Genomic DNA, 14,106 nt, shown 5'->3' with positions numbered 1-14,106 from the left:
TGACTACTATGAACATCTATCTAAGTGCCTCCTCAGCCACCTGACCATTATGACCAAACCTTGGACCTAAGCAACAATCTGAATGGCCACACTTTCAAAATCCCAAACTCAGAGTTTCTCAGTGCAAACTGCAATCTCTTTACCTCCTTCCTCTTAGACCTCCCATTATCTACCAACCATTGTGATGAAATAATAGCAACTGGGTCCCCTATAAATCCATGCTGAATAAGCCCCGTGGGCTCTTATGGCTCTTCAGCAATCCATTCATCCATTTGCTACTAAACCTCAAACATGATTCTCACATGATCTGGCTACTCCAAATCTTCTCCATTCCAAAAACCTCAGATCCACCCCATTTCCTTTCCTTAATCTGAACAGATGATCTTGCCTTCAAATTTACTAAGAATGTCAAGGTCTTCCTATTAATATTTTTCCACAGCTTCCTGCCTTACCGCCTGTCAAAAACAACCTCTAAAAATGTACCTTTACTGCCACCTGTTTTCTCTTCCATTTTTCTTGTCTCAGAGAAAATGTGCCCTCCTTCCCTTGGCCAGGCCCTCCTCAAGGAGCTACCTCTTCAAAGCCCTCAGCAACTGGCACCTCTCTCATTTGAATCTTCAATCTTTCTTCCACTAGTGAATCTATCCCTCAGCTACAAATTGGCTCACATCTTCCCCCGATTCTAAATATATATATATACACACACATATATATATATATACATACACAGTATTTATATATATAGTATTTGTTTATATATTTTTGTATTATATATATAAAGTCTCCTTGATCCTATTAAAGCCTTGAGAGATCACCCTCTGTTCTCATGTTTACTGAAACTTTAGCCTTTACTCATTGCCACCTGCCTTTCTTTTTCAACCACTTGAAATATATTTTTACATCTGATAACAATCCAACCATAAAATCAAATTTATTGTTTTTAAAAATTCTCATTCTCCGTAAACATTTTAATGTGATTTTCAGTTAATATTACAATTGGTTTCACACGTATTATCTCACACCTTGCTCAAAACTCTGTGAAGTAGTCAGCAAGTACTGTTATGCATGTTTACAAATATGGTAACAGTAGCCCAAGAAAGGTTACATCATTTGTTTAAAATCACAAAGCTAATGAGATGAGTCACGATTTTAATCTATATAGTCTACCAAAGGGTTTCTTGTCTTGGTACCACTGACATTTTAGGCCAAATAATTCTTTGTTGTGGGGTCTGCCCAGTGCATTGTAGAATGTTCAGCAGCACCCCTGGCTTGTAGCCACTACACACCATTAGCCAAAAAAATCCCTCTCAGTGGTGATAACTAAAAATGTGTCCAGACATTGCCAAATGTCTCCTGGGGGACAAAATTGCCACCTGTTGAGAAACACTGCTAAAACTAAACCCAACTTTTTCATTACAAATACATCAATCAAGGTTGACTTCTCCATTTTTTTTCTAAAAATGTCCTCCTTTACTTTCATCTCCTATGAAATTACATTACTTTGACTCTATTTCTCCCATTATTTCTCTTCTCAGGCTCCCTTTACTGGAGAGCTGGCAAATTATCTTAGAACTAGCCTGAAAGCCTGCATTTCAAATCTTGGCCCTGACCCTTGATGTGAGCAAGTTATTTAACTTTTTTGATGTTAAATTACTTCATTTGTGGAACTGGAAAAAATAACAACTGCCTCTTATGAGTGATATAAGCACTTAGTGAGATATAACAGGAAAAGCACTGTTGACTGGTATAAAACAGATAGTGAATAAATATTCAAGTTCTCTTTGCCTCCATATTCTCTGGGCTTTATCCTTCATACCTGCCCTTTATCCTTTACACCTTTCTTATCCTTTTTATAAATTCTTAGAGAGCACATTTACCCTCTCAGCTTCAATTAACACATGAGAATGCAAACAAAACTCTGAAATCTTTGAAATTTGCTAAGAGAGTAGAACTTAAATGTTTTTATTTAAAAAAACAAGGTAAATATGGATGTGTTAATTAACTCGATAGAGGGAATTCACTCACAATGTATATGTATATCAAATCACCGTGTTGTACACTTTAAATATCTTACAATTTTACTTGCCAATTATACAATAAAGCTGGGAAAAGAAAGTAAGAGAAGGAGGGTAGAAGGGAGGGAGAGAAGGAGGAAGCCAACTATCTAGCTCTAAATCTAAACACCAGAACTTTTCTTTCCAGCTCCTTCATTTTTCTATCTCCTAGGCAATTCATCCTGGAATACCAGTTATATATTTGACTTCTTCTTTTCCTTTCTCACTGTGTTTTGGGTCCATGTTTCCTTTATATTTCTTCTGCTACGTTCTCATTCAGACTCTTCTCATCTGACCTTTTAATAGACTTATAAATAGTCTCTCTGCTTCTATATCAGTGGCCTCCAAAGTAGCATGTATGCATGCCTGAGGGAGCTCGGAAAGGATCAAAGAGAAGAAAAGAAGCATCTATTCATGTTTATATCATCCTTGATTAATTTCCATATTTTGTTTTACAATGAACATGACATATTAGTATGTATATAAATAAATTATATTTATAAGTAGATAAAAAATTCATGGATAGAAAGTCCATTCTCAAAATATATTCTTTTTTTTTTTTTTTTTTTTTTTTTTTGCGGTACGCGGGCCTCTCACTGTTGTGGCCTCTCCCCTTGCGGAGCGCAGGCTCAGCGGCCATGGCTCACAGGCCCAGCCGCTCCGCGGCATGTGGGATCTTCCCAGACCGGGGCACGAACCCATGTCCCTTGCATCAGCAGGAGGACTCTCAACCACTGCACCACCAGGGAAGCCCTCAAAATACATTCTTTATTGCTGTGGTACATGATCAAAAGAGTTTGAATATCATTTGCTCTAAACTCTACTTATATAAACTTCAAATGCGCTGGATATTAACAAGATCAACCATCATACATCATTACCTTAAACTTGCTACTCTCCTGCTTCAAAGTTGTCAGGGAATTCTATTCACCCAGTGAAAAAGTCAACACTCCTGAGTCTGGTATTCAGGGCTCCTACCCTCCTGCCCAATCTTATTTCTACTCCCACCTTCTGTAACTCCCCAACCCCTCATGCTTTCATCATCAATTATGAGGTTTATGGGAATAGGCACTATGACTTATTCATCACTTTTCCTTATAAATATATCTAGTACACTCTCAAATATTTGTAGAGCTAAACTATTACTTCCCAAGCACAAATACACTACATGGCAAAAATGACATAGTGAGTTTTCCTATAAATATTTTCATATGTGCATCATCTTTTACATTAGGTAAGGATATCCTTGAGAACAAGGATAATTCAGTATAAGACAAAGAAGCATTAATAAATGCTATTAGTAAATAGCAGGGCTTCCCTGGTGGTGCAGTGGTTGAGAGTCCGCCTGCCAATGCAGGGGACATGGGTTCGTGCCCCAGTACGGGAAGATCCCACATGCCGCGGAGCAGCTGGGCCTGTGAGCCATGGCCGCTGAGCCTGCGCACCCGGAGCCTGCTGCTCCTCAACGGGAGAGGCCACAACAGTGAGAGGCCCGCATACCGCAAAAAAAAAAATAATAAATAAATAGCATTAATAAATGCTATTGAATAAATAAATCAATAATCACAGAGTCAGCACTTTTAATATATTATATTTACAACAACATCTAAAGTATGGAACACTGTCTCAGAAAGATAATGAAAAATGCAAAGTGGATTATAAAACTTTTAATGCAAAAATTAAAGAAACATATCTCAGTAAGAGAATGACACTAAAGAATAAAATGCCTTTTCTAAGCCAAAAATGTTAGAAGTGCCAAGATGTCTGTAGATGCCAACTGACCCAATGAAAGTTTAATGACAGGTATATAAAAAAGAAAAAGCTATAGAAGTTAAAACTTACAAAGTCACAGATTTTGTACTAAAGAATCCAGAAACAAAACAGTTTTCTTTACATAAGGACACTCATTTGCCTTTAACCTTAAATATAATGTAATGTTATATTTTACAATACACAGTAAAGATAAAGCAATTCTATGGCTGGGGAATTTTAAAGCATTTTCCCTTGGGTATCTTCACATATGGAATCAACAGTTTATGAATAATTATTATTCCAGCAGAACATAAATACATTAAATAAATGTGATATAACAAAAAGGCAGAAAAAAGTCTGTCCTTTGTTATATCAAATAAGTTTGCTTTCACCTTAATACAGAACTACATAGTTCTATTTCACATACTAAAAACCAGAACTGAACTGAATGGAAAAATTCAGTTTAGAAAATTCACCTGAAGATGAATTTTTAAAAATCAACTTTCAGATGAAAAACAAAAACATATCTGAATAGTGAAAGTTGCATATTAGCCCATAAAATATAATTGAAATCCAATAACATGCAAACTTGTTAAAACAAGAATAGGAGGTTCTTAAGTATGGAAGGGAATGCAAGATCTGAAAAAATAATTTATATCTTCTCAGCAAACTGCCTAAGAATCAAATGGTATTTTCTTACCTTAATAACATTTCCTTTATTTCGTGACATCATGCATGATTGATTACCCAATCTGCCCACTTGTGCAGATTTCCAGTGACATCCACTTGACCTTCAATATATATGAACAGAAGACAAAATGTAATTACTAAATATATTTCTCCTTTTAATGAAAACAAATATATTTTCCCTGTTTCAGAAAATGGAAATTCAGTTGTTAACATTTAACAGACCACCACAAAATGAAAATGAAATATCAAGAATGCCACAATATCCTCAGTAATTCTAAAATATAGCTCTGTTATATTTGGAACTTTTGAGACGAAATGAATAAAAGTGAAATGTCCAAACACAAATGAAGAATTTCATTTTTTAGACATTTACAATGACTAAAGATAGCTTTACTGATTTATAGGAAATGTTACAGATTGTCATGCAGTTTTAAAAGCTACGTGTTCACAAATGCAAAGAGAAAAAGGAAGCAAAACAAGACCCCCCAAAATTCAGCAGATCTACTATGTGATGAATTCCTATTAAGACTTCAAATTAGCTCCCACAGCAAAAGGTAACAGAGCTTGCAAAGAAGGCAAACTGTTTCGTTTTACAGTTTTCAAAGTACTTTTATTTGAGCCTCACAAAATCTTTTGAAGTCAACAGAGCAGGGAGGCCAATTCCCATTTTAAATAATAATGAGAGAAAAACTTGCCCAAAGCCACAGAAATAATAAATCATAAAACCAAGATTGGATAACCGGACTTTCCGTCTTCCTGACCAGTGACTAGCAGGTTCTCATTCTGGCTGTGACATTTACTATCTGTGTTACCTTAGAAAAGCATTTAACTATTCTGAAAACCCAGTCAAGCTTTAGAACATTTTTGAAAACATCTAGAAAAGGTTCCTCAACTAATGAAAATTTACTCCTGGGGGCTGATTTCAGGAACTCTGATTCACAGATATATTCATGATCCACTGAGAAGCCCAAACTAAATCCAAATTAGTGAAGGTTTAAAAAAATAAGAAAGAGGGCTTCCCTGGTGGCACAGTGGTTGGGGGTCTGCCTGCCGATGCAGGCGACGCGGGTTCGTGCCCCGGTCCAGGAGGGTCCCACATGCCGCGGAGCCGCTGGGCCTGTGGGCCGTGGCCGCTGGGCCTGCGTGTCTGGAGCCTGTGCTCCGCGGTGGGAGAGGCCACAGCAGTGAGAGGCCCGCGTGCCACAAAAAAAAAAAAAAAAAAAAAAATCTTTAAAAATATAAGAAAGAAAATGAAAAACCAAAAAAAACAATAAAAAAAGAGAACTGGCCATTGGATCATTAGGATAAGAGCAGCAAGATACAGAATAAACTTTGTCACCTGGGATGTACTACATTGAGATGACTTTGATTAAACCAATACTCTGGTTATTAGAAAGGTTGTGTGTATAGCTCATGAATACTTTTTCACAGAGTTAATCTCTAAAGATAAACACTACTAAAACTATAATAAACCTTTGAATTTTCTTTAATGGTTCAGAAGGTACTTTATAGATATTTGATGATCATCATTTTGAATACTAAACAAAAGCAAATTTAATACACAAAGAGTCTGGTAATATTTAGTACCACCAAAAGCATATGAAATATGCCCACTCATTCTCTGTAGGAGAAAGTTATACACTTTTGAAGCCTATTTGAAAGGAGTTCTCCAATGTCTACCAAAATGTAAACTGCCATATACTTTGACCTAAAATTACATGGGTGGAAATTTATCCCATAGACACTGTTATAGATGTAAGCAAAAATATATGTAGAAGCATATTCATGGCAGCATATATAATCACAAAATACTGAAAACTTAATAAAGATATGAGAAATAAATGCTATTATAGCCACACAAAGAAATATTATGCAGCCACTAAAAGAATGAGATCACTGTGCACTGACATGGCAAGAGCACTAAGATATATCAAGTAGAAAAGTAGAATGTGAATCCATCCACAGACTTTTATAGATGAACTCATTTGAAAAATGTAAAAGACATGTCAGATACAAACCTACACACACACACACACACACACACACACACACACACACACACACACACACACATTCAAACACATATATACATAGGCTTGAACAAAGACAAGACATTTGTGGGAAGAAACATTTTAATTGTTAAAAGTGGTACTACACAATGGGCTGGGAGTCAGCCTAAAGTGAAGAAGAGATAATTTTCATTATATAACTATCAGTTATACTTGATTTTAATTATATTTATGTATTATTTTTACAACAAAGCAAAATGCTCAGTAAAATTAGTACAGATATGCAAGCATAATATTAGAGAAGTCTCATTAATAAAATTTCAGCTAAAGCACATTTGCTAAAAATATTTCAAACATACGTGAGGGTCTGAATGATTCTTATCTGTGTGCGTGTTAACCCCTGCCCCCCAAAAGTCTTTTAATAAATAAAAATGCCCTACACATAAACTGGCAGTCTCCTATTCATGGCAATTTTATGGGAGCAAAGGGCAAGTTCTGCATTGCTGTCCTCAACATTCCAGACTATAACTGGTTCAGAAGAGGAATGTAAGAAGAGAAATAAGAACATGTAAGACCAAATAAGGTTCAGAGGAAAGGGACACAAATAGAAAAAGTAGGGGAAATTTAATATTGCTTGTTCATCAGGAAAAGCCAGAAATGATTCATTCAGGACAGTCATTGGAATGACAATAATATATAAAATAGTTCTTGACATAAGGACTTCAGTTTATAATAAAATTCATTTTATTCCTCTAAAATCCTCTAAAAATGTCACCCACCTTCTTTCTTCCTTTTCTTTGCTCCTTGTTGCTTGGAATTCTTGTAGTTTCTTTTCCATCTCTTGGTTCTCCAACTCTAACTGCACTTTCTCCATTCTCAGTTCTTGAGCATTTCTGGATAAGATTTAAATGCAAAATGTTCATTTGGGGTAAACAAACAAACCCCCCAAAAAGAAAAAAAAAGGCAAAGTAAGTTTATATTATGGTTTGCCCTTAATTAAAATTATGAATAATAAATATGTGAACAACTATTTTAACTACTTCCTTTGTAGTCTTTGAAATACGGTTTCTAAAGTTAGCATTTGCCTTCAATTAATATTCTCCTGAAGCAAGGTATCGCTCCAAATCTTAGACTTTTGTTTTATTACATTGTTAGAGGTCTCAAATCATAATTCATGTTATACATGAGCTACGTCTTTATATATGTACAAATATCCATGACACACAAATAGAAAATAAAATAAAAATTATTTTCTAATTTTCATACTGTCCTTAAAGGATTCAAGTATTAATACTTTGAATCATAGTGTTTAAAATAACTATTCTGTATGGGCAGAATACACATTTTTGCTAAATTAATCATCTTGGAAAACTTCGATAAATTTCTACCTTTATGCCATGTATGTATAATACAAAAAGAGAAAGAGAGAGAGAGAAAGAGAGAGAAGGGCCTGCTTGGAGCCTATTAGGAAGAAAACACCTATCAAGGGTTTTGGAACAGGGGCCATCAAAGGGATAAATGGGAACTGAGCCAAGCATCACCTATTGTTTCCACTGAAGGAAAGCAACAAGAAGAAAAGTTTCTGAGGACAGAGCAGAGCCCCCTTACAGAATCCTGTACAAGAGCTTTCGTAATAATATCTGAAGTTCATCAAGCTTTTGACACAAGCTATTTTCTTTCTACAATTCTGGTCCCTTGTCAGCATTAGTCACTGAGTCTCTGTTTCAAGAAGTAAACCAACCTAGTTCTCTAGCTTTCATTCTCTATCATGAGTTTAAATCTCTTCCTTCGTTATTTCATTAGTGTCTTATTATAATCAAGTAGTGTGGGCTACTTGGGTATGTGTGCCATGGCAAGGAACCAGAATAAGAATAATGAAGATAAGAGAGGGAAATAATTGAGAGGTGGTGAGCAATCCACCAAAGAGCAAGCGGGCCAAAGATATGTCCCCAAGTGGACAGTCCAGGAAGATGGAAAGCGACAGGAGGCGAAAACTGTCTAGAGCCTTCAGAGAAGCTGGTGAAGATATTGAGAGAGAGAGGCATTATTTTCATTATATCTGTTCCCCAAGGAGTAATTCAGCCCCTACTACAAACAAGCACTGTCATAAGTGATAGGATGTGAGACCCAATGGAGCTTCCATTATAGACAGGAACATAGACAAATGTGAAGGTAATTGAAGTATAGTATAATGGTGTTTTCATTGGAGAAGTACAGGGAGATACCTGAGCACACAGAAAGGGCACATACCCAGCCCCTGGGGCCGTAGGAACAGTACCTGGTGGAAGTGAAGACTAAGCTGAGTCCCAAGGGATGAAAGGACTTAGCCGGTCAAAGGGAAGTGGTGAGAGCAGTGTTCCAGGAAGAAAGAAAAGTGTGGGTACAGGTAGAAAAGAGTGATGTGTGGGTCCAGGAACTAGAAGTTCCATGTGCCCAGGCATTAAGTGCAGGACGGGGAGAGTGGCAAGAAATGGAACTGCTGAGGTGGACAGTGGCCAGATTATGAAGAGCTGTGTAGGCCATTATGAGGAATTGGGATTTGTATTCTATTAGCAATAAGAATTTTTAAAAGGTTTTGAGAGAATTGAGACTTGATAATACTTGCACTTTAGAAAGTTCACTCTGGCTGTATAATGGAATATTAATCAGAGGGTGTAAGGCTGAGAGCAAGGCAGCCAGTTAGGAGACTATCTCAGTAATCCTAATAACAGAGAGACTGTGCTGGTCTGACTGGACAGAGACAGTGGAGAGAAAAATGGGAACATTTGAGAAATATAAGAAAATAGAATTAACTGGAGTTGGAGACTGACCAGAAGTAGGTGACTGACCAAGGAAGGGACAAGGAAGGAACCTGAGATAATCTCAAGAGCAACCAGGAGGCCAGTGATGCCACTTCCTGAACTAATTCACTCTGGGGTGGGCTGGGGACACAGTTCAGGATTAGTGGCCCAAAGTCTCAGTGGTCCACAACACTTTCCACATGGCCTCCAGAGGAAGAGTTCAAAAGCACACATGTGATTGTGTCACTTGTTTGCTTACAAAACTTTTGATGTTTTGAAAGTCCCCACTACGGTAGAGGAAGGGGGTGCGACTGAAGAAAAGCAACTGGCCTACTGACCAAGTGGTCAAGTTGATGGTGCAATTCTGTGGGTCTGGAGCAAGACAAAAGATTCTTCCTGGAGACATCCTTAGACACAGAGCCAGAAGGGCAACTAAAGTTGATCCCACAGGGACTGTGTCAACACAACAAATCCAAGAGGCAGAAACAGCCCACAGAAATGGTGTGGAGGCTGGAAAAGAGTAGAGAGGAATTGGAGAACACCAAAACGTAAGACAACATTAAGACAATTGCTGAGACAATGTCAAATAAGAAAGACTTGGAAGAAGGAAAGGGCAAGAAAAGAAACTCCAGAGCAATTACCATAGAATGGGTGTTCCCGCCCTAGTTTCTATGGGTTGTGGTTCATGGGTGGACCAGGGAGACATGCAGGCCAGGGAACAGTGATTCCCCCTCATCTCCAAGATAAATCCCAAACTCCTTAGTGTGGCATACAAGTTAATTTATTAGCTACATGACTTGCCATTCTCACCAATTTTGTTCTATAAATCTTAGTGAACTGGATATGTCTGAAAGTCCCCAGACTATGTGTCTGTGTGCCTTTGAACAAGTTTCACCCAGTAACCACCCAACTAACTGCATCTTTCAGGCAAAGCTTGGAGACCTCCTCACCCCTGGTCTAGCAGTTTGGGCCATGTTCTCATAGCTACCTGTGCTTTAATATCACACCATGTTTCACACTACTTTGTAAATGTAATTTTACTTATTCACATTCTCCAAAAGCTACCTGAGGGCAAAGATTGTGACTTTCTTCTTTTGTACCCATTGTTCCTTAGCACAGTGTATGGACTATGTGTACTTAACAAATGTTTGTTGGATGAATGTTTATAGATATATACACACAGACTTAAAACATATCACCAAAATGCATTGTCCCTTCTCTTTTTGCATTAAAAAAGTAAAATTAGTAATACCAGCAATTGGATAGCTCCCCTCCCTACCAAAAACTAGTAAACCTAATAATGATAATGCCATATAACTTTTTCCAGTTGACAAAATGCTTTTCCACACAGTATCTCAAAAGTAAAGGGAGAATTAGGAAAGCTCTGAAGACACTGAGTACCCACAGGACTATTTATCTGGATCAGGGAACTCAGAAACTAAAATTAAACATTGACAGTCTGCCCCCAACCCATGATGGCTGGCCCTGAATCATATTTGAGAGGAAGGCCTTGGGAATTCCCAGTAACTCTAGATGATCTAAAAGGGAAATGGTATATTGAAGCTTCTGGTACCCCTACCATGTCCTGAAATTTCCAGGATACCCAGAATTGCTTGAATCAGGCCAAATGCATCTCCAAGGCAATCTAGGACAGAAGATACCTGTCCTGGGAAAGGTGAATTCAACATAAAGTCCTTTAAAGATGCAAAGTGCAAGGGTAGTTAGTGATTTCTATTCCCTGTTTAAAGGTCTCGTCTCTCACTTTTACAGTCTCCCTAAATTTCAATTTCTTTCAGTTTCTTCAGGGTGATTCTTTTCTAATTTTGTATAAGTGTTACAAAAATATTTGTAACTTTCTGTTGTATTGCTTCAATAGTTGATGAACCCAAGTTGCATAGATTCTTGTGTCATAAGTATTTTTAGTCCTCATTTTTAAACCATTATAGATTTATAATATTTCAAACCTACTCTCTTAAAATAGAGCAATGTGAAGAAAATGGAGATGAGAATTCACAAAATTTTATTTCAACTCTAAACAGCCTCATATGAAAAGAATACTTTAAATTATAAAATACAGAAACTTTAGCAACTATTCTATTTAAGTAATAAACACATATGCACTTACTTATATTTTAGCTTTACAGAATTTCCAGCTTTTCCCCATGGAAGAACCACAAAATCTTTGGCGTTCATGATTACTATCTTAGTATTGTCTAAAAATTATTGTGATTTGCGGAAACTTCTGAAAAAGTAACAAAGGCAAAAGAATTATGTCAACATAAAGTGGTTAACGTTACAAATTTGAAAATACATATAACTCAGGAAAATTTTTAAACAAGAAAACATTATGAGGGAAAAAATCGAATCAATGGTTAAACAACAAGAAATTATTATAAATGATAAATGTATTATGTTATACAAATATTTATATGCTAATATAGTTATAACTATAACATATCTGATGGAACTAAAATTTTGCCAATAATTATATAGCAAAAGACTGTGGAAACTGAAAGTGAAGAATGAATTCCTTAAGACAAATAGAGCACATATTCTGGCTCTTTCTATGATTAAGATTATAACAATATATATCAGGTATTTGTTCCCAGCCAAAAATAATATCCAAAGCTAGGTAGGTAGTGAAAAGAACCTTAGAAACACAATCCAAACTCGAAAACCTTTTTTTTTTTTTTTTTTACATATACGGTAATGTAAAATGAGAACGAAGGTATGCAATAATTACCCAAAGGCATTCAAGTATACTCATTTATCAAAGAAAAATTTAATGATGCTCTTTGCCTAAGATCAAAAATTAGCATATTTAGAAAGAATTTTTCAACAAGAAATGAAACAAAAAAGATTTTTTGCCTAACTCCAAGTTAGCCAGAAAATTAAATTATTCAGAACACCCTATTTCCTGAGTATCCCAATTACTCACGGTTCTACAATAATTTACTCTGTAATGCTGAACTGCTGAATCACATGCACAACTATTAGATTTTTATATGAATAAAAATTCCTAAATTCCAAACACTCTTAAATATGAGGCAATATAATAGAGTCCATAGTCATAAATGCCCAAACCATTTGACACCGTCATTTTATATATGTGCTCCCATGTGCTCATAACCCCTATAAATATTTATTAAGGCTCTGCTATATGCACAGCACTGTACTGAGAGACATGAAGGAGTCAAGGCCCAAGGAGATCTGTTCTCTGGGCTCAAATAGTGTAGAGTCAAATACGGCAATATAAGACCTATATATCAAAGTCATAAAACAAGGTAGGAATTACAAAGGCTATAAAACTTACAGATATAAGAGGGGAGCAAAAGAAGAGAATTCAAGCTGGATAGCACTTAAAGTGGGGCTTTAAGGTGAAGGGGGTTAATATATATAAAGATATGGATGGGATGAACTTTCCTCACTGCTAGAAGAAAACAGCTCTTGAATGGAGGGGGAAAAGTAGGTGTAAACTTGTAGGCTGCGGCCCAATAATGGGTGACATTAAATCCCAAGTTAAAGCATTTGGAATGTGTTCTGTAGCTAATGAGAATCACTGAAACTTTTAGAAGAACAGGAAATAAGCCTAGAAGGTATGCTCAAAGACTTAAGCAGAGAAGACATCAGAACAGGAGTAATCAAGTGTAAGTCTACTGTGACATTAAAGTCAACACAATCGAATGAATCGAATCTCTGGGAGATTATTTTACAATTCCAATGATGCAACCACTGATCAAAACATTTTTGGAATGCCTCTTTTGAGACTGTCTGCAGAGTCCATCATATATCCAACAAACACACAAATCTACTTTGCTATACCTCATTCAAAACTAAAAATGATGGTGGCCAGCAGAAGCAACTACTTTGTTCACTCAAATCTAGTTTCAAATTACTCTACCTCCAGAAATCAGATTTAGCCTGAAAGGGTAGATTTTTAATTCCTTAGAGGAAATTCTAAGGGAATTTATTCTCTGAAGAGAATTCCAAAATGGAATTATACAAAATAATTTTATACTGTAAGTAATGTAATGGCTGCATCATAGGACAAAGTATATTTGTGCCTTCAGTCAACAGTTATTTAGCTGCTCCTTTGTGAGCCCTATTGTGGGTACTGAAGTTACAATGGTAAATAAGACATGGTGTCTTCCCTCAAAGGACTCACAGTCAAGGGGAAAACACACAAATAAAGACAATACCTTGCGACATTCTGAAAGAAGAAAGTACTTAGGGGAGATGTCTAACTCAGACTCATTTCTCAACCACCAAGTCCTGTCTCTCAAAGCTAAAATCAGTGTCAAAGAAAACCAAAGATACCACAGGAATGAAAAACAAAATTTGGTTTGCTTCTGCCCCTTCTCTGTAGATAAAACCTTTGTCTCATTTCTATCAGAGACTACAAAAGGCACCTTTTAAAAACTTCTAGGACATAGAGTAACAGAGAGTCTATGTATCCCTTTTTGATCTAAATCAGGAAATCCAACAGCTGGACACTCATCTACTGTCAGTAAGTTTTTCGTGAAAAGTTCCATAATGTTATCATTACCATTATCATCAAAAATTAAAATAGGGCTTCCCTGGTGGCGCAGTGGTTGAGAGTCCGCCTGCCGATGCAGGGGACGCGGGTTCGTGCCCCGGTCTGGGAAGATCCCACGTGCCGCGGAGCAGCTGGGCCCGTGAGCCATGGCCGCTGAGCCTGCGCGTCCAGAGCCTGTGCTCCGCAACGGGAGAGGCCACAACAGTGAGAGGCCCGCGTATCGCAAAAAAAAAAATTAAAATAAAAGAATCCCCAAAGTTAATATGTCTGACTAATTAAAATAA

At 36.8% G+C, this 14,106-nt stretch overlaps 1 protein-coding gene across 1 annotated transcript in view; it reads right to left on the bottom strand.

Moving 5' to 3' along the window:
- Positions 1-11,478, bottom strand: part of ZBBX (zinc finger B-box domain containing) — a 103,926-nt gene extending 92,448 nt beyond the window's left edge. Inside the window, exons 1-3 of the mRNA XM_060010004.1 lie at positions 11,411-11,478; positions 7,285-7,398; positions 4,507-4,597 (exon numbers count right to left, since the gene is read on the bottom strand). Of these exons, the coding sequence (XP_059865987.1) occupies positions 4,507-4,597; positions 7,285-7,398; positions 11,411-11,478 (273 nt within the window). The remainder of the gene's footprint in view (positions 1-4,506; positions 4,598-7,284; positions 7,399-11,410) is intronic.
- Between the last annotated feature and the right edge of the window lie 2,628 nt (positions 11,479-14,106).

The sequence above is a fragment of the Delphinus delphis genome, chromosome 4, assembly GCF_949987515.2.
Source record: "Delphinus delphis chromosome 4, mDelDel1.2, whole genome shotgun sequence".
Lineage (NCBI taxonomy): Eukaryota > Metazoa > Chordata > Mammalia > Artiodactyla > Delphinidae > Delphinus > Delphinus delphis.
The sequence above is the reverse complement of the archived record's forward strand: the minus strand, read 5'-3'. Positions and strand labels throughout refer to the sequence as shown.